The sequence below is a fragment of the Sphaeramia orbicularis genome, chromosome 14 (genome assembly GCF_902148855.1).
Source record: "Sphaeramia orbicularis chromosome 14, fSphaOr1.1, whole genome shotgun sequence".
Classification (NCBI taxonomy): Eukaryota; Metazoa; Chordata; class Actinopteri; order Kurtiformes; family Apogonidae; genus Sphaeramia; species Sphaeramia orbicularis.
This window is the reverse complement of record NC_043970.1, coordinates 18,978,470-19,003,112: the sequence shown is the minus strand read 5'-3', so window position 1 is coordinate 19,003,112 and position 24,643 is coordinate 18,978,470. Positions and strand designations below refer to the sequence as shown.

The 24,643-nt window shown below is 37.8% G+C and overlaps 1 protein-coding gene across 2 annotated transcripts in view; it reads left to right on the top strand.

The window, feature by feature from the left end:
* Positions 1–245: 245 nt before the first annotated feature.
* Positions 246–24,643, top strand: part of LOC115433043 (arf-GAP with Rho-GAP domain, ANK repeat and PH domain-containing protein 1) — a 29,666-nt gene continuing 5,268 nt past the window's right edge. The window contains exons 1-22 of one of the 2 annotated variants that reach the window (XM_030154234.1): positions 246–492; positions 2,547–2,617; positions 2,703–2,749; positions 8,653–9,162; positions 9,822–9,920; positions 10,155–10,332; positions 10,644–10,748; positions 12,116–12,220; positions 12,959–13,019; positions 13,212–13,332; positions 13,701–13,965; positions 15,776–15,975; positions 17,581–17,666; positions 18,037–18,219; positions 19,336–19,404; positions 20,224–20,323; positions 20,546–20,602; positions 20,675–20,801; positions 21,361–21,460; positions 22,502–22,703; positions 23,117–23,162; positions 23,270–23,433. In XM_030154234.1, coding sequence (XP_030010094.1) covers positions 2,547–2,617; positions 2,703–2,749; positions 8,653–9,162; positions 9,822–9,920; positions 10,155–10,332; positions 10,644–10,748; positions 12,116–12,220; positions 12,959–13,019; positions 13,212–13,332; positions 13,701–13,965; positions 15,776–15,975; positions 17,581–17,666; positions 18,037–18,219; positions 19,336–19,404; positions 20,224–20,323; positions 20,546–20,602; positions 20,675–20,801; positions 21,361–21,460; positions 22,502–22,703; positions 23,117–23,162; positions 23,270–23,433 — 2,896 coding nt within the window. In that variant the 5' untranslated portion in view covers positions 246–492. Of the gene's footprint in view, positions 493–2,546; positions 2,618–2,702; positions 2,750–8,652; positions 9,163–9,821; positions 9,921–10,154; positions 10,333–10,643; positions 10,749–12,115; positions 12,221–12,958; positions 13,020–13,211; positions 13,333–13,700; positions 13,966–15,775; positions 15,976–17,580; positions 17,667–18,036; positions 18,220–19,335; positions 19,405–20,223; positions 20,324–20,545; positions 20,605–20,674; positions 20,802–21,360; positions 21,461–22,501; positions 22,704–23,116; positions 23,163–23,269; positions 23,434–24,643 lie in introns of both variants that reach the window. The other variant, XM_030154235.1, reaches the window with a different exon arrangement.

Sequence of the window (24,643 nt, the reverse complement as noted above, 5' to 3'; positions counted from 1 at the left end):
CACTGACTGTGTGGTTAACCTAATGCTATCTGATTGCCTTGGTACTTTTTAGGATGTAGCAAGTTACCAATAGACTTGATGTTACGAGGGCACTGATTGGCTCTTTGGTAATAGACAAACTGATATTTCGTGCCACAGTACTGTGTCAGTAACCACTTTTAAAAAAGTAAAGATTTTAATTCCTGTAGTTTTGTTGATTTATTAGTTTTCATTAATAACACAAACACTGAAACTGAGTTAGAGCAGATTTAACAGTGTAGAGTTTATGAGTGAATGAAGCAGCAGAAAGATGTTTGACACGTGACAGGAAAGCCTGTGGACGTCAGGCACGATCCAACATAAGACAAACAGAGACAGGTAACAGACAGACAGGTAACAGACAGACAGGTGACTGAGATTGAACCAGACCTGAGACAGAGACAGGTAACAGACAGGCAGGTTAGTGTACAGGTATGTCAGGTGTTTCTTTCATTGTCTGGATTTGAAGACACGGTAAGACTTTCTGACTCTCTGTTAAACTCATCTGTGGTTAAATGTTATTGTATCAGTAATTAGTCATAAACCTGGTGTGTGTTTATTAAAACTAAAATGAACTAATTTAGATCCAACAGGCCACAGTGATTGGTTTAAAGGTGACATTTATATGGGAACTATGTTATATCTGAAGAAGTTCACATTGTTTTATCTTCATGTTAAACAGAGAAACTTGAAAGTGTTTCTTCTCAAATGAATCTGAAGTAAAGCAAAGAGTTTTAACACATTTATTGTTATATACATAAACCCTATGAATGTGTAATGAAATGGTCATATGTTAAATGTTGTTTGTGTTTTATAGACCAGTTCATTCTGGTCAACCAGTTTCTACACGTCTGTTCAGTCACATTTTATCATTCATTTGTGTTTTTGTTTTGTATTTTAGTGTCTATAGTTTATGTAGAATAAGGAGATGTTTTTTTTCACTGACTACTATTGATTTTTTTCCAACAAAGGAAGAAAAAAAAGGGAAAAAATATTTTATTCAATGTTTAATGTAATGTTCTAATGTCTGTTGAATTAGGTTTCTTTATTTGTTTTTGTTTTTTTTTTACTTTGATTAGTCTATTTGTTTGTTTCCGTTCAGGGGACTAAACAACCAGTGGTCCATGGGTCAATTCTGGCAACAGAATATTAATATATAACATTATTTCACTTTGTATTGAATAAATCCAAAATCAAGTAAGATGGAAATGATTTAGAATATTTACTCCCATAAATGTGTGCATCTGACCTGCAGAATCTAAAGGCTGTAAATCTATCAGTAGCTTTTTTCACCAATCAGGACATTACATATTAAAAAAATAAATAAATAAAAGTTGCTTGTGATGAATGTTTGCTGCCAATAAGCTGATTTCTGCAGTTATATTTATATATTTATAAATTCTATCATTCCTCTTCACTGAATTTCCTAATGCTTTCTGATTCTGTTTGTGCCAGAATGTATGGTGCATTTAAGAACATCTCATAAACTCTGCAATTTACCTCAGTATGCATCACTAAGAGTACGGGCACAAGCAGAGAGCTCATGGTGCATTCAAATACACCTGGTAAATTAACAGAAGAAATCACTATGAGTTTTGAAGAAAATAGGGGATATTGTCCTCTGTTTAACCCATAAAGTCCCAAATACACGCCAATGACCAAAGCATCTGCTGATCTGTAATGTTTAATACCTGTTGATCTGCTAATTCTATCAATACATGTAAATAATTGGTGTAAAATACAGTTTATCATCTTTTCATGGTCATCAGGTATGACCCATTTGGACGTTCAGAGGCTCCGTAGTGAATGTGGAAACACCGCCATCTTCTACAACATTAATTCACCAGTAAAACCCATGGAATTTAATCAGTGAAAATGGATGGAGACACTTGTTTTGTGCTTAGTTAATGATATATTTTACTGGAAAAGTCACGTTTTCTCGAGTTTTCTCTCTTTTTGGTATCAAAACCCTCAAATGTAATCTCTGTATGATGATTAAAGTACATGATCAGTAAAATAAATATAGGAAAATACCTGATTTTTACTGAAAAAAAAAACAAAATGGAGAGGATAATAGGATGATAAATGATGATAAATCACTTAAGAAAGGTTAAATAGAGAAAAAAAAAATATTTGGGAGTTAACATAAAAGTAGCACTGGGTCTTTATGGGTTAGATTTTTTTTTTATTCCTTTGTTTTTCAATCAGTGTTTTTGATAATAAGAAAAAAAAAACCCATAATATCCCATTCAATCCAAAAATACAGATTATATATAAATCAGATCACATAGTTTTTCTTGGAGTTGATAGTATTCTATACAACACTATTCTGCATTTACAACTTGTTTTATTTCAGTATTTTGAATAAATAATGACTGTAAAAATTAATTAAGCTTACATCCAATATACAAACATTTTGGTTGGTCTGGTTAATCCCTGGTATAATTGTTTGCTTGTTAGTTTGTTTTGCTGCATTGTGTGTTTTAATCTGATCACATTCTGATTGAGAAACATTTTTTTTCTATCAGATGTCGCCTCCTCCGGTGCCAAAGCCTCGCTCTCGTTTCATGAGCCTGACCTCCTCCACCACTGCGGACAGGTGAGCCCCACACAGAAATAAAAACACAACATAAACCCTTTACCACACTTTCCACCAATCAAAGGCTTTACGTGTTCTTTTTCAGGAGTCTGACTGATGGAGGTGCACAACAGCCTTCACCCAACAGGACAGGTGAGGGGGTCAGGTGACCTGTCACATGACATTACCAGGGTCTCACTAGGGGTCGGTACTATCAGGACAGAAAATTAACAGATCACTCAGACTCAGGTTTATCTGAGGATCTGTTTGTTAATGTTCCAGAATTATACATGGATGGAAAAAAATATTTTGTGATATCTGTATTTGTAATATCTGTTTAAAGCAATTTCCACAGAAATAGACCATAAAGTGTCTCAGATACATTTTTTAAAGTAACCACAGGTTAACAGAAAATGACAAAGCAGATTATCACTTTCGTTTTGACACGTCCTGATATTGTTGTCTGTCACCTGCATCCATTCTGTCCACGTGTCTTTGTTGAAGACATCATTTTGATCAGATAGATAGATATATATAGATAAGAAACTGTAGTGCTGCAGCAGCATAAGAGACAGCAAAAATAGAATAAAACATGAACATAAAATCTGCAAATACACTTTACATAATACATTTAGAAGTATGGTAGAAATGGTAGAAAAACAGTAAGGTGCAAGAATAAACTGTAACTATAACATATCCCATATTTAGATTTTCACAATAATACATAAGTTTAACTAGACTGATGTTAGGTCTACATCCAAATGTGTCAAATATTTGAACAAAATAATCAATAGAAGTGACAAAAACAAACATTAATGAAGAAAGTCATTTTAAAAAATGAACAAATTAGCAAAATAATTAAGAAACCAATCAACAAATCATATAAACTAGAAGCACTCGTAGAGCGCAGACCTCCGCCAAGGCAGATCAGTGCCCCAGATTTGGATGAAAATTTCAGGAAATGTTGATAGTGGCACAAGGAACAAATGATTAAATTTTGGTGGTGATCAGGGGTGAGGAGGGCACGGGGGCCCACTGATCTGCCTTGGCGGAGGTCTGCGCTCTACGAGTGCTTTTCTAGAAAAGACAGCGCAGACCTCTGCCAAGGCAGATCAGTGGGCCCCTGTGGCCCCCCCGATCACCACCAAAATTTTATCATTTGTTTACTTGTGCCAGTATCAACATTTCCTGAAATTTTCATCCAAATCCGTCCATAACTTTTTGAGTTGTTTTGCACACAGACAGACAGACAGACAGACCAACACCGACATAAACATAACCTCCTTGGCGGAGGTAAATATGGGTCAAATATTCAGTCAAATGAAAAAAGATGAACAAATAATCAACAAAATGAACAAGAATGAGCAAAAATAATCAACATGATGAAAACAAATGGATGAAAAATAACATAGCAATCAACAAAATGATCTAAACGGAACATATAATGAATGATTTTACACTAAAACAAAGAAAATAATGAACAAAATGAATAGAAAACAACAGAAACTGACCAAAATATTTAATGAAATGACAAAAAAAAAAACACCTCTTCTGTGAAATCCAAAAAATAATCATGAAAGTTCATTTGGATTTAGTATAGTGGGAGTTGATATTTTAGTCAAGACAAGAAAATATTGACTAAATGGACACATCAGATCATCACACATAAGATCATCTCTAGACCTGCTGCTGTGGTCCTGCCTCTCTCCACCTTTATCGTCATCACTCACTTATCCATATAGTTACGATAGTGTTTATCATACTGTTCTATACATGTTCTAGTTCAGTTATCTGTGCATGCGTCTCCCCCTACCTCCCCCCCCTCCCCCTCTCCCCCAGTCTCTCTCTATCTCTGTTGCTCTTTCATTTCTCCTCCTTTACTTTCTCGCTCTAACCCCAACTGGTCAAGGCAGACGGCCATCCTTCAGGAGTCTGGGTCTGCTCGAGGTTTCTGCTGTTAAAGGGAAGTTTTTCCTTCCGCTGTCACCAGTCATAAGTGTTTGCTCCTGGAGGATTCTGTTGGGTTTCTGTAAATTGGCTTAAAATTTGATTTGATTTGATCTATCTCCCCTTTATGTAAAGCACTTTGTAACATGTTGTTTTAAAAAGTGCTATATAAATAAAGCTTTACTTACTTACTTACTTACTTACATATTGAGGTTTTGCACATACGTCACATGATCACGTGGTTTTCTGTTTATTGGTAGGCAAGCTTTCCTTGGATCGTACAGCGTGTTAAACGATGGCCCTGCTAAACTCCTGTGTGCCGTTCATGACTTAGCTTTCACCAATTATAAGTTAGGCATAAAGACCGCTCGGTTCCATTGGTGGCAGCGGTGGTCCTGTTCTGCCGACTGCTGTTTATAGTTATTACCGCCGTGAGCGTAGCTTCTCAGTATAGTTAGCCTGTGTTTCTGTTGCGCTTAGCAGCATGGAAAAAAAGAATTGTCATCATGTGGTACGGTGATGAAGACCCTTTAAATCTACCAGGAGGGCTTCCCCTGGCCTATCACCCTATAGGGACAGAGTCATTGTGGATCTACCTGCCCCCTTTGAGTTTCCTCAGCTGGAAGTGGCAGTCGGAGCTACGGTGGGCGACACCAGTGAGTTCAGCTGGAGCTGGTGACAATACTCTCCACCCGTCTGTGCAAGTCTGCTTTTCTACTATGGAACAGCCTTCCCGATGCGGTCCAGTCAAATTATGCGGCTGTGAAAGAGAAGATGGGATCAGCTTTTGGACAGAGACAGTTAATGGACCGTTTTAGAGCTAACATATCGGCTCGTTCATGAGTTCCGGGGGAGAGCCTGGAGGTGTACGGCTGATGTGAGCCGGCCGAGTTGCCCATGCATCACCGTTGTTAGTAAACATTGAAAATCATCTATGGTGCCTTTATCACAAGCAGACATACTCGCAAATAACAAAACACACAAACACGAGTCCAAAGAAAAACACGATATAACGCAACAGTTCTGACTTTCTGGATCCAGATAGTGTGCCTACCAATATGGCGGTGTAAACAACAATAACATGACCAGTGACGTCAGCTGCAAGTCCTCAATACTGGCTAAAGTAAACCCTGACTACAATACCCATGAATCTCAGCTGCTGATGAAGCTTTTGATGAAAGTATCTGCAGCTCTGTGACTGTATGTAGGTGGGTGAAATGCACCCTGGGAGTCATAGTTTGTGTCTGCAGAGTTTACTTCAGTATATCAACAGTTCCACATGTTTTTGTCTCTTGGGTGTGTGTGACAGATTTATTTTTACTTGTGAATTGACTGTCATCACGTTTTAAGTTGAACCGGTTTGTTGGTGTTTGAGGAGACAGACAGATAATCATCTCAAACCAGTTTATCTTCAGAAACTCTGCGACACTTGGCTTTAAACACTTCAAATACCTTTACTGTCACGGCATTCTCACGTGACTTCAAGATAAATTATCTTCCTCAGAATTTAGAATATGTGCATTTGGTCATGATGAAACAGGACATGGTGTGAGAAATTAGGATATTTTATTCATCACAAAGTTTCACTAAATTATGTTTTTTTTATTTTAAATTTGCAAATTTTCTTTGCTAGTTTGAGCATGAGCAGTTTAAGTGACATAAAGAAATAACAAGATGAAAATGGTAGAACAAGACAAAATCAACAAAAAATTAGACAAAAATGTCTGTTAAGCCATAAAGACCCAAATATACGGCAATGACCAAAAGCATTTACTGATCTAAAATGTTTAATAACTTTAGAGACACTAATTGTATCAATACATGTAAATAATTGGTGTAAAATATAATTCGTCATTTTTTTGTAGTCATCCGATATGACCCATTTGGACATTCAGAGGCTCCATAGTGAATATGGAAACACTGTCACTTTCTACAACATTGATTCACCAGTAAAACCCATGGAGTTTGATCAATGATAGTGGGTGAAGACACTTATTTTATGTTCAGTTAATGATATATTTTACTGAAAGGGTCACTTTTTTTCAGGTTGTCTGTGTTTTTGGTATGATAATGCTCAAATGTAATGTCAGCATGATGATTAAAATACATAATCAGTAAAATAAATATTGGAAAATACCAGATTTTTACTGAAAAAAAAGCAAAATGGAGAGGATAATATAATGATAAATGGTGATAAATCAATTAAAAAAGGTTAAACAGACAGCAATATTAATTTGGGAAGTAAAACAAAAGTAGCTTTGGGTCTTTATGAGTTAAATGAAGTTTCCATCAGCTGTGGATACGTGACCAGTTCACACGGACTGAAATTTTTCTGATTATCAAACCAAACTGACTACTAACATTTTCACTGACAATATAGACATTTATTATGGTGCAGCGCCTTTATCTGATATATGATAACATACCTGACCTGTCCTTTGGCTCTGATTCCAAAGAGTGCTCACCATGACCATCAGTAACAATAACAATTTATTGCTGTTATCTGTCTGTAAAACCTGTTTTCTTTCATGGCATGTGCTGCCGACCTCTTGGCCAGGTCGCCCTTGTAAGAGAGATCTTGATCTCAATGGGACTTCATCTGGTTAAATAAAGGTCTGATAAAAAAAAACAAAAAAAAAAAAAAAACAGCCTTTCACACTGAAAAGTGACATTTTTATCTGCCTACATGAACTCAACATAAAATATTATTTAAAACCAGTTTTCTTTATTAATTACATCCACCATTTATCAACAATCAACAACAAAAAACAACACTTGCAGGGTGTTGTGACTTGACTTGTTAAAAATAAGAAAATAACCTTAAATAAAATGACACAGTATTAACAAGTTATGATTGAATATATTAAAACAAAAACTCATTTGACTTAATTCAATATATTTACACAGATGTCAGCTTGAAAACATGTTCATTGTTAAAATGTTCTTCGACTGAAATGACAAAAAGCTAATGTCTCTCTCCAAAAGTCTACATAAACTCATCAGAACCACATGGCCTTCTTCTATTCAAACACAGTCCATTCTTTATGTTCTCTATCAAACTTACGGTTGTTTAAGAAATGAGATGGTAGTCGCTGCATCAGTTGAAGGCTTAAAGTCACTGCAGTAATTATGCAGTGGATCTGAAACATTTGTATCATTAAATTTAGGTTCTTCTAGGTAGTTCTTCTCGGTTCAACTGGACTGGTTTAGCTCCTTTGAAAACATAGCGTTTCTCATCAGAACTGAAGAAGTCTTTTGGATGAAAGATGAAATGTTTTCAAAAGAGCTAAACCAGTCCAGTTGAACTGAGAAGAACTACCAAAATTCAAATGTGCAATAACTTGTTTTTACCTTTCAGTACTCTTATTATTATTACTTTTTTTTCTGATCAGTACTCTATTTTACAAATGTGTATTTGCGTTTGTCTGTGCAGTAACTGTTTTTATATGTTTTAGCTGTGTGTATGTTTCAGCTGTGTTTATGTTTTGTTTATGTTTTGTTTATGTTTTTATTTATGCCTTTTTCTAACTCTGTGACTCAGGGAAACGCACAAGAATTCCAATGTATCTATACTGCAATGGATCTGTGTAAATGGCAAATAAAGTCTATTGTATTCTAAGAAGAATGATGACCTGGGCAAATGAGAACCTACACAGATAAATCTAGGTTAAATCTTGTCAGGTTTGCGTAATCGTCAAAGTGTGAAACTGACTGTACTCTGCCGACACCGACTTAATGACTCAGCAATGTCACTTTGGCACAAGTGTGTATGATAAATACTACTATTTGTACTATGAATCTGAGTCAAAGCTGAATCAGTGACTGTGAAAGTGTTAACATGACACAATTTAGACGTATTTTGATTGGCTGTCAGTGTTTTTGTCGTTCCTTAAATCACAATATCATTAACTATTATCAGTGTCAACCTAACTACCACTGAGTTCCAATCATTTTGTGCTGATGTAGATCTAGGTTTGGATGGACACTTAATTTGACAAATACAGTGCTGTGTCATAATCCTCCTTCAGTGAGACTTTATGGCACCTGGTGGACATCAGAGGAACTGCAGCTGTGTAGTTTTAACTGACAGATGTTTCTGCCCTCCTCAGGTGATGAAGCTCCTCCTCCTCTTCCTCCTGGGGGCTCAAACCACGCTGCTGTCTACCCAACGTTGGCGGGTGTCACTGACATGATAGCTGCCAGCATCCCATCATTGGCAGGAGTTGCTGCTTACATCGGAGGCTCCGCCCCTCCTCCTGCTGCCCCACCCACCCCTTCAGCCCCCTCAGCCCCACCATCCATCGACAGCATCACTAATAAAATCACCGCTAACATACCAAGCTTAGCAGGAACTGCTAACGCTCTTACTAACCCGGAAGCTCCATTAAGCTCCGCCTCCACCCCCACACCTGAATCATCTGCTACTAACATTAGTGCTGTTAACTTAGACAACATTGTTAACTCGTTAACCAACATCCCTAGTTTAGCAGGGATTGTTAGTGGTATGGCTAATACTGGTGTTAGCTCAACCACAACCCCATCAGCCCCAACCCCACCTTCACCCGCTGACAAACCACGCCCCGCCTCCCTGAACATAATCGGAGAACCTGGAGTTACAGGTAATCAATCAATCATTTAGTCAGTCAGTCAGTTAATAAGCTGGCTGACATCTCTTTAGCTCAGTCTGAACTCCATGATACACCTGGAGACTCCTGAAATATTATTTTAATTTAGATGGTTGAATTCTTGGGTTTAGTCACATGTTAGTCAGTATTGGTCAGGATTGTTTTGTGTCACTAGATTTTCTTTGCTTCACTGGTCAGTCATAAATTTCTTAGGATAGGTCACATCTTGGTCACATACTAAATTGACAGATATATGATCACAGGACTTTACCTTAGGCACACTTTCAAATACACATGCCCACAGACGATCGTAAACAACAAGAGATAAGAGGTAAACACGGTCATTATGGGGTTTGCATTGAGTTGAGGAATTACATCTGCTTGACTTTAGAGTCAGATGACACCTAGCACAAGGAGGTGAGCCCATAGTTTGGAGATCAGTTTACAAGGATTATAAAAGTGATGTGCATTGAAATGTCTTGATCCATTTTCCCTGTTTGGGTTGTGGATCCTCAGCTGAGTTATATTTTGTTTATGATCAGATCAAGTCAACAATAAATTTATAAAAATGAGACCTAAAAGAATCTGGACTTTTTCTTGGAGCTGCCAACAAAAGAACACGCTAACACTCCTGATTGTCTTTGTTTCTCCAGATGTCGGTGCTCTGTCACACCTGGTGATGTCTGCGTTAGACCAGAATTCAGGTGTCACTTTACCGTCTCTAGATGGACCAGCTGACCCACCAGAGGACGGTATGGAACTGGGCTAGAATCTGTATCTGCTTCTGAATCTAAATCTTTAATTTGCCAGTACCTGATCTTGTATCAGGTCCAAACAAGGACTAAGTCTGGTCTGGATCTGACATATACATGGGCCATTACCTAATGTGAACTTGGCCAGTATCTGGTCTGGACCTGGTCTGGGTCTGATCCTACCAGGTACTTGCTCACCTGTTGTTCTGACTCCAGTCTGTTTCGTGCTCTCAGGTGTAACTCCGTCCCCTAACATCGCTAAAGGTGAGAACCCGTATATCACTGTGTTGGCGAGCTGGGCCAGCCAAGAGGAAAGTGAGACTGAGTCATCGAATGAGGAGGAAGAAACAGGGGTTGGCTCCGCCCCATCTGGTGCTGATGGACAAATGAATGGAGATCCTGCCACTATGAAGTATGTACAACATCTTAATTGATAGAGACTGAACTGGACGACTGCTTTGACTGAACTCACTACGTAGATTCATACTTATGACTATTCTATAAATCATATACTAAATGCTTGTCAAAAGTGGATCTAATTTTATTCTATTTGAGCCAAAGGACTAATATACTTCCTTTAGGGGATGAATAAAATTAATTTCAATCTATAATCTGTCACCAAGTCCCAGTATTCAACTCATTTACCTCTTCCAGTAACTATAATGACAGCTGCTCCTGTAATGCAGTTCTTTATTTTTTTGTATATGTATGTGTGTTTTGCAGCACCCCCTTAGGTCGCCTGATGCCCACCCGTCCAGCCCCACCTCCTCCTAATAAAACTGGCCAATCAGGGAAGCCGGAGAAGCCCCTGAAGCAGAAGACCCCAAGGTAACATGACAGACCCTCCACAGTCTGTTTGTCAGGTCTTTATTTGATTCATGTTTGTATTAGAGACAGGAGTTTGTTCATAAATAAATTCATTTCATCAGAATGTTTGATCATATTTAGTATGAAGCCTCATTTCAGTCCCATTCCATAGGCTGTGTGGGAATTGTGTGTAAATTTGGTCTCAGTCCTCCATGACATTACCCATTGGTCTGACATGATGGTACAGGCTGTGAACATGTTTATTTCTACCATAAAGGTGGCCCTTTTAGTGTGGGGGTCTTTGGGGATGATTCACTTTTGGATCCAGACCCTAGTTTTTCCACACTTCAGCTTTGGCTCAACACCTCCAATTACTGTTTCACTTAAAATCCATTTGAATGTTGTAGGACAGGGGTGTCAAACTCATGTTTTTTTCAGGGGCTACATTTAACCCAGTATGATCTGAAGTAGGCCAGACCAGTAACATAATAACAGTGAAAAAAATAAAATTACAGTATGAAAGGGTTTACATCTACAAAGTTTCCTTAAAATGTGGATAACACGAACAACTTGAAATTTCTTCAGAAAGATAGGTGCAATTTAACAATATCATGCCTCAGTTTATGTGTGCATTACAACTTACAGATCACAGTGGATATACAAATAAAAAAATATTTAGTAACAGACAGAAAAGTTTAAGTTACACCTTACTTCTAAGACATGTTATGTTGCTCATATTTGTTATTTGAAAGGATAGTTTGTAAATGCTAAAATTTTTTATGGAATTAAAATTTTTATACTGAAACAAAGAAAAACATTCACAGTTGTCATTATTTATACGTTATTATGATAGTATTTTACTGGTCTGATCCACTTTAGATCACATTGATCTGTATTTAGAACCTGAACTAAAAAGATTTTTACACCATTGATTGTTAATATGTTCAGTGGAATTTTTGTATTTGGCAAATTGACCCCACGGAGCAGGTTTTGGCCTGTAGGTTGGACACCTGTGTTATAGGAGGTAGAAAACATTCAACTCTTAAACATTACTCTTATTTTGCAAGCACTGCCATTTTGAAACCACACAAACAACTGCAGTGACTAAAATCAGACAATCACACATTAGACAAGGAATCAGAACAACACATTTTGTTGGATTTAATACATTTAAAAAGCAGAAGTAAATATTATGTTATGACACAGCATTTTAACCCCTTCTGAGAACGTGGATTTATTTGTTATTAGCAACTGGACTTTAACTTAGACACAGTATATATACGTACAGAGACCAGATACGTGTGACAGGTGATATTTTTTATATTTTCAATTTATTCATTAATTTTACTGTGTACTTTATAATGAAAGTGTTGTATGTGTTATTTCAGGACAGCTACAATCCGAGTGTCCAGAAAGAAAGGAGGCAGTGGCAGTTCAGCCCCTCAGAGCGCTGTGGCCCAGAGCAGCTGGTTGGACATGTGGAAGGGCTTCAGGTAAAACACCACCGTCATCACTATCATCACTATTACCATCATCACTACTATCACGATTATCACTATAATCACTATTATCATTATTGTCACTATCATCACTATTATCACTATTATCTCTATTATCACTATCATCACTATTATTACTATCATCACTATCATCACTATTTTCATCATTATCTGTATTATCACTATCATCACTATTATCAGTATTATTATTATTGTCACTATCATCACTATTATCATCATTATCTCTATTATTACTATCATCACTATTATTATTTTTATCACTATCATCACTATTATTACTATCATCACGTCATCACTATTGTCAATATCATCACTATTATGTCTATTATCACTATTATCACTATAACCACTATCATCACTATTATCACCATTACCACTTTCATCACTATCCTCTTGGATGTATAATTATTTTTGTTTAACATGCACAAATACATTTTTTTTTACAACTTATAACCTCAATGCAGACAAAGCCCCCCCCCAAGGATCACTGGTGCCCCCCCAGACATACTGAAATATATGCGTGTGAAACACAGACAGATTCAACAATTAAAGACAACTAAAGATCACATAAATGTATAGACATTAACTATATAAATACAACTGTCTACATAGTTCAGAATGGAAGGGTTTTATGACTTCACTGCAGTATATTAATATTAAATGCAGTGGAAGTAACAGCTCAGTAACAGGTGTTTTCTTCTTCTCTAACAGACACAGTGTTTTATGGGCCACATTTGATGGACAGGTGATGTCTCTGTGGAAAAAACGAACTGTAAGTTTTCCTGTCTTCCTGTTCTGAGTCGAACAACACTCCACTGATTTCTTAATTTGTCATTTTTTTAATCTTGGAAACTCTTATAATTCTGACACTCTTGTTATTAATTACAGATGTACATGTATTAGTATCTGAAATTACTTGGTGGTGTTTTGTTTTAAGACCAAAAATCACTGTTTCCCTGAACAGGACCGGTTCAGTGAGGTTCTGTTTCATGTGTCCAGTATCACCAACATCAAGAAACAAGACAAAGGACGGTTTTCTGTTTACTTCAGGAAGAAACATTATGACTTCATGGCCCACAATGATGGTAAGAATACTGGACTCTAATGGACTGTAGTGGACTGTTCTAAACTGTACTGGTTTACTGCTTTTCTTCTCAGTGGTTTTCTTCTTGATGTTTCCTTCTTGGTGGTTTTCTTGTTGATGTTGTGATTTTCTTCATCCTCATGTCTTGTTCATTGTGAGTTTGTGAGTTTTGGTCTTGATGGTCTTCTTGTTCTTTGTGGTTTTCTTCTTCCGAGTCGTTTTCTTTCCTTCTTTGTGATGTTTTGCTCTTGGTAGTTTTCTTCTACTTGGTTGTTTAGTTCCTGTTGATTTTCTTGTTCTTATTGTTTTGGGGTTTTTTCTGTTCTTTGTATTTTTGTTTTCTTTGACTGTTGTCTCCTTCATTTTCAGATGTCCAGGAAGGTTGGGTCACGTCTCTTTTGGCGTCTCGAGGTCAGCCAAGCCCTCCCCCTCCGAAGCTGTATGGATCAGTCACCATCAAAGACCCCCGAAGCCGGGTTTACGCTGCCGTCTGGGGTCACGACCTGTGGGTTTACTCCAATAAGGACAGCTACCAGCTGGGCGTGGCCTCGTTCAGTGTTCCTCTGAACTTAGCCACCGTGAAAACAACAGGAAGACACTCGTTCAGTCTCATCACTCCATACAAGACCTTCAGGTAACACACCTGGTCAAATTCACACTGTTTATAAGACGTTTTCTCACCTTCGGTGAAGTTGGTCCCCCACCCAACGAAAATCTCTGGATAAATATTCTCATTCGTTTGTGCTTCGTTTGGGCTGGGTTGTGCCGTTAAAATTTTCATTTGTGCTATTATAGTTATCGAGTTATTAACAATTCTTTTATAGGTCATTCTGAGGTCAGCCAGCCCCCCACTTGCTCCAAATTTAACCGAAATTGTGGCGTTTGTTTGTGCTTTGTTTGTGCTGGGTTGTGCAGTTAAAATTTTCGTTTGTGCTGTTAGCATTAACCCCGTTCCCCTCCGCTCCAAGTTAACTAAAAAAAATGGTTTCGTCCGCGTTTCCCGTTCATTAAAATGCATTAAAAACAGTTGAAGCACAAACCAGATTCTAGAGGTTATGTTGTGGTCCACGCTTGTCTTTTTTCCTACTGTTTCTGTCTGTTTAGGTGCATTTTTTGGGGGCTGTGTGACGTCATCGGCTGAAAATAAATCTTGTAATATCTATAAAACCATAACAGCGCAAACAAAAATTTTAACTGCACATACCAGCACTAACCAGCACAAACAAACGCCACCATTTCAGTTAAATTTGGAGCAAGTGGGGGGCTGGCTGACCTCAGAATGACCTATAAAAGAACTGTTAATAACTCAATAACTATAATAGCACAAACGAAAATTTTAACGGCACAAACGAAGCACAAACGAATGAGACTATTTATCCAGAGATTTTCGTTGGGTGGGGGGGCCAACTTCATGCAGGTCGTTTTCTTTGGTAAAATGTGAAAAAGCAGATACAGTTAATCTTCCAAACATCTAATAAATCTATTAATGCTCTTTTAATGGTCTGTTGAAGCTGATTTTGTGACTCCTACCAGTTCAGATAAATGTTCAACAAGGGTCTTCAGATGACACTCGGTCTCATTCTTCAGGTGGAATGTGTTAAAATACAAAACAGAGAAAGAAAAATCAGGGGCAAAAATAGTATATGTTCCATCCATATTCTATCCATAGTATACCTTTTTATTGTTGGGATATTTACTTAGGCCCTGAATTATTTTTTAGAGTGTACGTTCACACTGCAGGTCCTCATGCTTTATTCAGAATTTTTGCTGAAATCTGATTTATTTCCCGTGGTTGTTCACATTATAATTCAGATGCATCTGCCATCAGACTTGTGTGAACAGTCTACGGTCCTGAAGTGACCCGCATATGCAGAAGAACTTGCAGCACACAGTGTTTATGGAAGTAAATATAGATCTTGCCTGGTTCTGCCTCCTCCAGCACAGAATTGTGATGTCTGTTGCATTTGAGTGACGTAAAAGTCAGATGAAATGCAACAGAATAGAATAGAAAAGAATAGAATATTGTCACTGTCACAGGAACAATGAAAATCAATTTAGCAGCTGTTTCTGTTCAGCAGCAGATTCTTAAAGTGCTAAAGAAAGGGTGTTTGTAAAACTATCACGCAAAAAGTATACTGGAAATATATACTGAAAAATATTGACAATATACAAAACTACAAAGAAATACTAAAATATATAGAAGGCCAACTCTGTATCTCAGAATATGTACAATATATAAAGGATATATACAAGCTAAAATAAAATAAAATAAAAAACAAGGTGCATGAGTTGTGAGTATTGCACTGCAGGAGGGTGAGTGGTGCATTGTTCGTTAGACTGGGGGTGGTAGTTGGTCAGTCATTTTTTTACAGATCCTGAGAAAACCCTAACTCATCTGTCTTTATCCTTATACCTGTTATTGTGGCTCCGCCCCCTGCCTGCAGCCTGTCTGTTGATTCGACGAAGGACCTGCCCATCTGGGTAGACACCCTGTCCTCGTCCATTCGCAGTGCCCTGTCCAGCAGTCAGGTGGCGACCAGGCTGTGGGAGAATCCTCATAATAAAGTGTGTGGTGACTGCGGTTCAGCCAATCCTGAGTGGGCGTCGGTCAACCTGCTGCTGGTTATCTGTGACAGCTGCGCAGGTAATTAACTAACTAACACAAGCTAATGCTAATGCTAATGCTGGTACTCTCCAGGTGTGACGTTCACGGGTCCCATTTGTAAAACTGTGATGTGAGACAGAGCTGATTAAACAATGAAACTCACAGAAGAACCACTTATCCACAAATGTCTTCTTAAATGCAACACATGATGGATTTTTTTTTTTTTGAGAATTTAGAAGAGCTACCTTCACAATTTTTGTCATATTTTGAATTTTTACTGTAGGCTAATTCTAATTTCTAATTTCTTTCTTTTTTTTTTTTTTTTTTTTTTTTTCAATTTTGAGTTTGAGGACTCTCTTCATTTAAAAATGTGTTGACATGTGACACAATTTAATTAATCACGTTTATGTCATTTGTACAATTTAGTGATTTAGTGATTTATTCCGAATATGCAATGAAATTTAACATATATGCACTTGCAAAACATACATAATAATACAAATATCAAGAATCATAACAATCTTAGTCAGAATAAAAGCACAATAATTCCATTTACATGCCCAAAAAGGGGTGGGAAGAAGTATAACTTATTTAATCCCACCCCCTCTCCCTACAATATTATTAATAATATATGTCCCTCTTCCTTTTACATTACTCTTCAATATTTATATATCTATTCACACTCACACATACACACACACTCATTCATCCATATACACATATGTTTATACATATACACACATACAAATACACATATAATCTTTTACCAATGCCTTTCTTAGTTGTGCTAGCTAATAAATAAACAAATAATAACTAACTCAAGGAAGGAAATATATACATAAACAACAGTGAACATATGGTGACAATTAATAACCCTCCTCCCTACATCTTGTGAAAAACATGTTCTTATAAGTGTTTTTGAATTGTCTTATGTTTGAACATTCCTTGTGCTCCTCTCTCAATCTTTTCCAGACTTTAACACCACACACAGATATGCTAAAACTTTTCCTAGTTGTGCGCACCCTCTGAATTTTGAAATTAAATCTACCCCTTAAATTATAACTCCCTTCCCTTTCAGTGAATAATTTCTGTATGTTTCCTGGTAGCAGATTATTTTTGGCTTTGAATATGATTTGTGTTGTTTGTAGTTCTATGATGTCTTTGAGTTTTAGTAACTTTGACTGTAAAAATAATGCATTTGTGTGATCTGTGTAACCTGCCTTGTGAATGATCAATTTTCTGTAGTTGTGAGGTTATATCATACAAAAAAAAGTTAAACAAATTAGGAACCTTGAAATGATTTTATTTCTGATCAGTTTTTTTATCTTTTGCAGCTGAAGGGTGCTTATGAAACAGTTATGTCAGTTATTTCATAGGAGAAGCACAAATAACAACTGCTTTAAAAGTTCATGATAAAGTGGACCAATAAGTAATAAGTCACCAAAATGAAATGTATGAGAGACATCGTCATGATCTTTGTCACATTCCTTCAATCAGATTTCATTCATTCTGTTTAATATGTTGATACACATGGGTCAGAGTTGTTGTAGTTGCCAAATTTAGTGTTGGAAGAGACAAACTTCTCTTTCAAACCTTGTAATATGGGTATAAAGGACTACAAGTGTTAACAGACTCTGTTGTCAGGTCATCATCGAGCTCTGGGCAGCAAAGTGTCAAAAGTACGAAGTCTGAAGATGGACAGCAAGGTGTGGACTGAGCCACTTATACAGGTGAGGGGGGTGGGGATTGTTATAGTTGGTAAAAAAGTACAAATGAACCTAGCTATGAAAAAAATCACCCACTGAAATGAATATAAAGATACAAAGAGTAAAAAATTTTTAATGAACTCCACATAAACAAAACCATAGAGGTAACGCCAGCTAGGTTTTTTGCTTTTCCTTCGATGTTAATATTTGAAGAATAAATGATCATGATCAAGAATAAACACAATATGTGACTCTTTTTCATCTGTCCCTTTTCACCTTCTAAAAATGACAGCTTTCTTCATAATACCTGAAAAACTCAACTAAAACTGGTCAATTCCTCTAATTAAAACCTGAGCAACTGTCTCTGTCTGACGTTTGATCCTTTACCTTGCAGCTGTTTGTCACCCATGGTAACCGTCTGGCCAACCAGGTGTGGGCCCCATTTGTCCCAGCGACCGAGCAACTGCGTCCCGATTCATCTGAGGAGGAGAAATTAAACTTCATCCAAGACAAGTACAGCAAAGGGCGCTACAGGCGAGTCCATGCTCTGGCCTCATCCCGACATCTGATGGACCAGGTAAGTGTTACCACAGAAACAGCAGGGATGTTAAGGTACAGAAGAATGGTGTAAAGGACTGTTATTTCTGAAATGTCATTTCTCTTAAATGTCATGAACTTTTTGTCAGCTCGCAACTGTCATTTCTGTTAAACAAGTATGAACTTATTTTGACCTTCTCTGTAACCGTCTCACCCCCACACTTTTGTCTAAAAAACTTAGAGTAGTTCTCTCTTTCTGACCACAACTTTCATTTGCCCCAGACACAAGCTAGCACATATCCTTATTCCAGCATATCTGAAGAATCTAGGAACAAACAACACCTGTGTTGTACCAATAACATCACTTTGTGTTTTAACCCTACCATGAATGGGAAACGTGTCTGAAGTTCCACATACCAACTGACTGATACGACGTAAATGTTTTTTGTCCAATCATGTTATGCTCGTAGCGTAGTCTAATATAGAATTGACCAACACCCCAGGAGGTGTTGGAACTTTCAGACCAGACACGGTGAAGCAGTGTTCCTCTGTATTGTTCCCCGTGCATGAAATAAACAACTGATTGTTTCATCCAGTTCTGAATCCTGTATCATCCACCTACGAAGATTGTAAAAGGCCTCTGCCACAGGACAAAAAGATTTAAACCTGTTTAAATAATCTTTTTAATTTCATTCACAACGCCTGAATATAAATGAACATGATGACAAATATTTTACTATTACGCTAAGTACATAACTAATCATATTAATAGCAGTTCATTGTGTCATATTTGAGGTATTTCTTCTTTACTTGAGTGTGACTTATTGAGCAACTTTATCCTTCCACTACATCACAACTAAGAGTAAATATTGCCTTTGAACTTTACTACATTTATCTGACACTGTAATTCTTTTCAGTCATATTGAATTATTTACAACTTTATGAATAAAAATGTGCAGTCAGTGACTCTTCTGACAAAGGATCTGACTGATGGAGTCGGCTCATTTGTGATGCTTGTTGGAGACTGGATTTCAGACTGTGGTTTGACCAAAAAAAAAGTAACTCTGAAATCATCACCGTGAGTTTACTGTGTTTACATTTCATCACCTAAAAATGCAGAAACAGTAACTGGAGTGTGTGTATTTTTGTGTTTCAGAGGCTACGTGAGGTGGTTTGTGGAGACGACATAGAGGAGACGATGTCTCTGATCTGCTCAGGAGCAAAGGTCAGGTATTGTGATTGTCAATATGTGTTTAGTAAATATATTTAGGTCATCCATAATTAATTAAACTCACACTTTTTTTTATACATTTCTTATATCATATATTTCTTATATCTTATATTTTTATCATATATCATTTTATACAAAGGAAAAAACACTGGGTTGATTGCTCCTCTCTTTGGTTGATAATGTTAAACTCACAACCTTAGGAATCAGTGACATAGAGATTCCATGAGTGAAAGAGATAGAGGGGTCAGTGAGTCAGTAGGTGTGTTTCCATAAACATAGTTTTTGTGAATTACGAAATTTTGCTTTTATGGAAATGGCAAAATAAAGTTTTGTCTTGTTTTGTTTTGTATTTTACTATAATTTCACAAAAGGGTTTTGTTGCTTTTGGATGTTTTTAGCCTGTCTTTCCAGATAGTCTGATAAAGTGTGAAAACAAGTCTAAGAGACTAAAATACTATATATAATGAAATATAATGAAAAAAAGACATCACACCCATTTTACATGGAAAATAACAACAAAATGTTCGGCTTCTTCTACTTGAGCTGTGCGTAATGTCGTGTACAGTGTTGCTTGCTGGAGACTTTATACAACCTTACTACAAATCAATATGTGATTTATATGGGCTTGAAGTTTTATTGAAACATAGATCTAAAGAGTCAATGAGTTACTGAGTCAACACTTCAATGAAATAATGAATCAAAGTGAATTCATCAGGACTTACAAAAAGACTATCGGAGTGCTGAAAGAATCTGACTCAGGAGTCTAGACTGGGTAATCAAGTGAAATAACTATTCTATTTTACCTGTCTACAGGTGTGTCAGACAGACCTTCAAAGCCCCTCCCCCATCCAGGTAGCTGAGAGGGCAGGACAAGCTCTGCAAACGGAGCTACTGAGACTGAACGAGTACATAGGTACATGAAGAGTAATACACAGAGAGACTGTCATTAGTGCAAAACACACTCTGACAGATAATACATGACCTACTGCACATTATCCTGCTCATTACTGTTATGTACCAAAGGAATAAATCAATTAGAAAAAAACTATGATCACCATATGATATGATATGATCACCATGTTGCCCCCATTGTGTAACAAATAACATAAATGCATTGTGTTTCATTTCTTTTCAGAGGTCCCACCTTACCGGCCTCAGTCAGCCAATGGGAGACGTGACTCCCCCCCCTCAGGTACAACACTGGGTTAAAAAAATGATCTATTGTGACATCATCACAGTCTGACTCACCTGTGTTTGTGTGCAGGTGAGGAGGAGGAGGAGCTTCATGGTAAATTGGAGGAAGATCGATTCCTGTTCTCGTTGGAAAATGATGCAGCAGCGTGTGACGTCCTTGACCTGCGAGAAGTCCTGTCAGTTTACCTCAAAGATGGGTCAGTACTATGCTGATACTACTATTGATATTACTGCTACCACTCATACTGCATCCTCAGTTTGTGAGAAGTTCTGTTTCCCTCATGCAAAAGTACATACCACCAAATATGCTACTACTAGTACTAAATACTTATCAACTACTAGTGATAGTACTACTGCTGTTGATACTAGTAATACTGCCACTACCATTAATTCTACTGCTGATAGTATTAATGATAATGCAAGCTTATCTCAAAGACACTTTATTACTGTGAAAAATACAACCCCTGGTACTGCTATAAGAACTACTAGTACCGTTGGTACTAATAATACTTATATTTCTAACAGTATTACTACTGCGTATAGCAAAAATACTAGCACGTCCTCAACTGTAAAAAGGTCAATTACTTCACCTCAAACACAGATCAATACTACAAAGAAATGTTGATTTTGATTTCTCTTTTTTCCATTCATGTTTTTTTTTCTTCTTCTTAATTTTGTGTTTATTCTGTTTGTCTTCTTCCCCAACTTTTCTGGTGTTTATGTTTTTATCCATGCATTTCACCTTTTTCCAATCAGATCATCTCCTCACTTTGAGTTAGTGACACTCACTGATGAGCTGATCTGTGCGGCCGACAGCAGAGATGAGCTGCTGACCCACCTGATCCACATCCTGAAGGTAAACCTGCTCTGAGGACTCTGAGTCCACTTTAAGACTCTGGATTGTATGGATCAGGGTTCTCTTTAATGTAAATTCTGAGATTTTTACTTTAGTTTGGCTATATAGGGACCCCTGTTGGTGATAATGGTAAATGCAGATATTTTATTCTTTTTTTTAATGTACACTTCATAGAGTTTAATGTGATGTCTTCTAGCAGCATAATCATCTGACAGTTGGAACTGATGTGTCCAAGCCATTATAGTGATCACAGCGATTACCATAAAGTTGGATTTTATCTGAGGTGGTGTGTGCACAGAAATAGATATTACACATAGCCATGGTTCATGATGTCACACCTTTGTCATGTTTAATGTCCCAGTTGATAATCTATCAGAGTAGTCCTACCACAGACTAACGTCTGTAGATACTATGGAACAGAGGGTCTCTCTTTTTTTCTCTTTCTCCTTCACATCCAACAGCACCTTATTGTCGTGCAGTTTACTGTAGATACAGAATTAGTTTGTGCTGGTGTAAATAGGCTATAATTATAGCTGTGTGAAAAGAGATACAAATTCTGTTGCTGTTTTTGTTTGCATTGTATTATGTGTCTGGTGAAATTAGACTTTAGTGGGCTGCATTGTATATGCAACTGTCTTGGTGAAGATGAAAATGTTGTACTTACTCAATATGAACAAATACTTTGGCACCTGGTACACACTGACTGTCTCACCTCTGTGTGACAGCGGGCTCTGTGTGGGTTCAGGCCTTATGTTGACTAACTGTGACGGGTCACAGGCCACTGTAGTGATGGAACCCACATCACTACTGGTCACCAACTGTCACCACAGACATCCAGGTGATAAAAGTGTAAACACAAGCACTCTAATATAATATTGTCAGTGGGTCATTTGCCATCGTGACAACTCATTTGACAAGAGAATGATATCTTGTTAAGTCAAAATCTTCGAGCTTTTAAGTCAGTTTATTCATTGTACATATAGGTAGCGGTGAAACACAGCTGGTGAATCCATTCTAACATAAACATGGTCTTGGTTCCAGGTGATTCTTCCTGTAGGTGTGGCTGAGGTAGAGGTAGGCGGGGCTTCAGCCATCAGTAAAGTGTGTGTCGTTGAAGTTGGTAGAGATTCTAGCCATTCAGATGCTTGGCTGCTTCTTTGGAGGGGTGGAGTCAGTGTTTACCCCACCCATGGACACACTCAGCAGACTCTGAGGATGCCACTGAGTGAACTCAGTCAACATGGTAACAGACACAGAGACATATATGATATATACATATAGATCAAGGTGTCAGCCATATTGGAAGTCTCAAATCCCTGTAAACATAGAAGTAAATGGTGGAGCAAACATATATAATGTTTCCATACAATGATAAAACAGTTCATAACAAACCTTTAGAAAGCTTCCTAATAAAACAAAATTTGGTGCAAATACATTATGTTGTGTGGCGTTGTCAGAAGGTGTTGCTACAGGCTATGTTACACACCACTGTAAAACACAGAAGTAAAGAAGCAAAAACAAAATAGACACAAATATACTGACACAACCAGTTCAGCATCTACATACAGTCCAGATAACACATACATCCAAATAACATTTAACCTTTGACCCTGACAGATGAACTTTGGATTAAAAGTGTTTTTAAATGTGTTTCAGAGATGGATCTGTCTAAAAACACCATCACCATTGCTACTGCAGATGGGTGAGTTTCCATGCTGTGATTTGAAGACTAGTCAAGTGATCTAAATAGATTGTTTCCTGTGCTGTGATTGGCTGAGCTTCCTCAGACATATATGTCCCTCTCTCCAGGTGTGTGTCTGTGCGGTTTGAGAAGCAGAGCAGCTGTCAGTCTTGGTTCACACACTTGAACACCACTCTGACCAATCAGAAGGCAGCTCCTCTGTACCCATCGACCTGCAGAGGATCGGTGCCTCCAGGGTTCGAACGCTGCATCTCCCACATCACCAGCCATGGTCAGACCATTTGAACAGACCAGTTAGACTGGTTAGACACATTAAACCACATCACTTAGACCAGATCAGGCAGGCCTCAGGTCACACCACTAGGACCTATTATACCAGGGAGGCATCCTACACTGGAAAAAAGAGAAATTCTATTTTAAGTGTGGTGAGATATTTTGACTAGAAATGAGGAAAATACACTTGGTAAGGTTTTGATTTTTGCAGTGTAAACCATATGAACCACCTGAACAGGTACACTGACCTTCTCCCAATAACAAAATTCCTTACTCTTATCTCTAAGAAGAACCTAGAAACCCTGTGGAGGAAACTCACTTCCACCTCTTGTATCTGTGATTTTGTTCATTTGATCACTAACCACAGACGGTAAATTAGAAGGGCCAGTAAACTTTACTACAGCTGACTAGTACAATATCCACATCACCACCGATACAGCACTGATCACTCCCTGTAGAACTCCCACTCCATCCTTCCCCCTCTTCCTTCACACTGTGTTTAGGGCCCATAACCATGTTATTTGGGATGGTTGTAAAACATATCCAGTGTTTCATGACAGGACAAAAAACATTGTTCCTCCAGAATCAGCCTGATTATCTACTCCAGGAACCTAGCCATTCATAAGTGCAGAAACAGCCATCACTAGGAGTTCACCAGGGAAAACTGCAGCATACTTGCTCTAAACTTGGCACACGCTGGAGTCTGTCACTTTCCAAGAGATTTTTTCCAGAAGTGGCACTGTTCGTTGGGTGAACCTGACAATATGTAGTTAGGACTGATCTGATAGTCAGGATCTCTTTCTTACATCAGTTCAGGCTCTTTCTCCAAATCTTTCTCCATATCCATAAAACCAGTTTGGGCACCAGGGAAACCAGTGCACCTTCCTTCATTTGCCAGCTGAAGCACAAAGCAGCAGACCCTGCAGCAGGGACCATATGGGTCAGGCTGCAGGTCCTGGTGTCATGGTACACAGCTGGCCCTCTGGCCCTCCTTTACGCTAAGCCTGGTCAAGATCCAGGGGTGAAGTCCTCTGGTCCCTTCCTTATTTTCTACTTGTGGTTGCTTCATTAGCTCCTAGTTTGAGCCCTCAGATTGGGTCAGTTAGTCTTCCTTGGGGATGAGTGCCCTGTGAATGTAGCATAGGGCGTCTCAAAAATCACTTTTCTCTTCAGATCACGGTGTTATTTAAACCAGTTAATCTCCAACA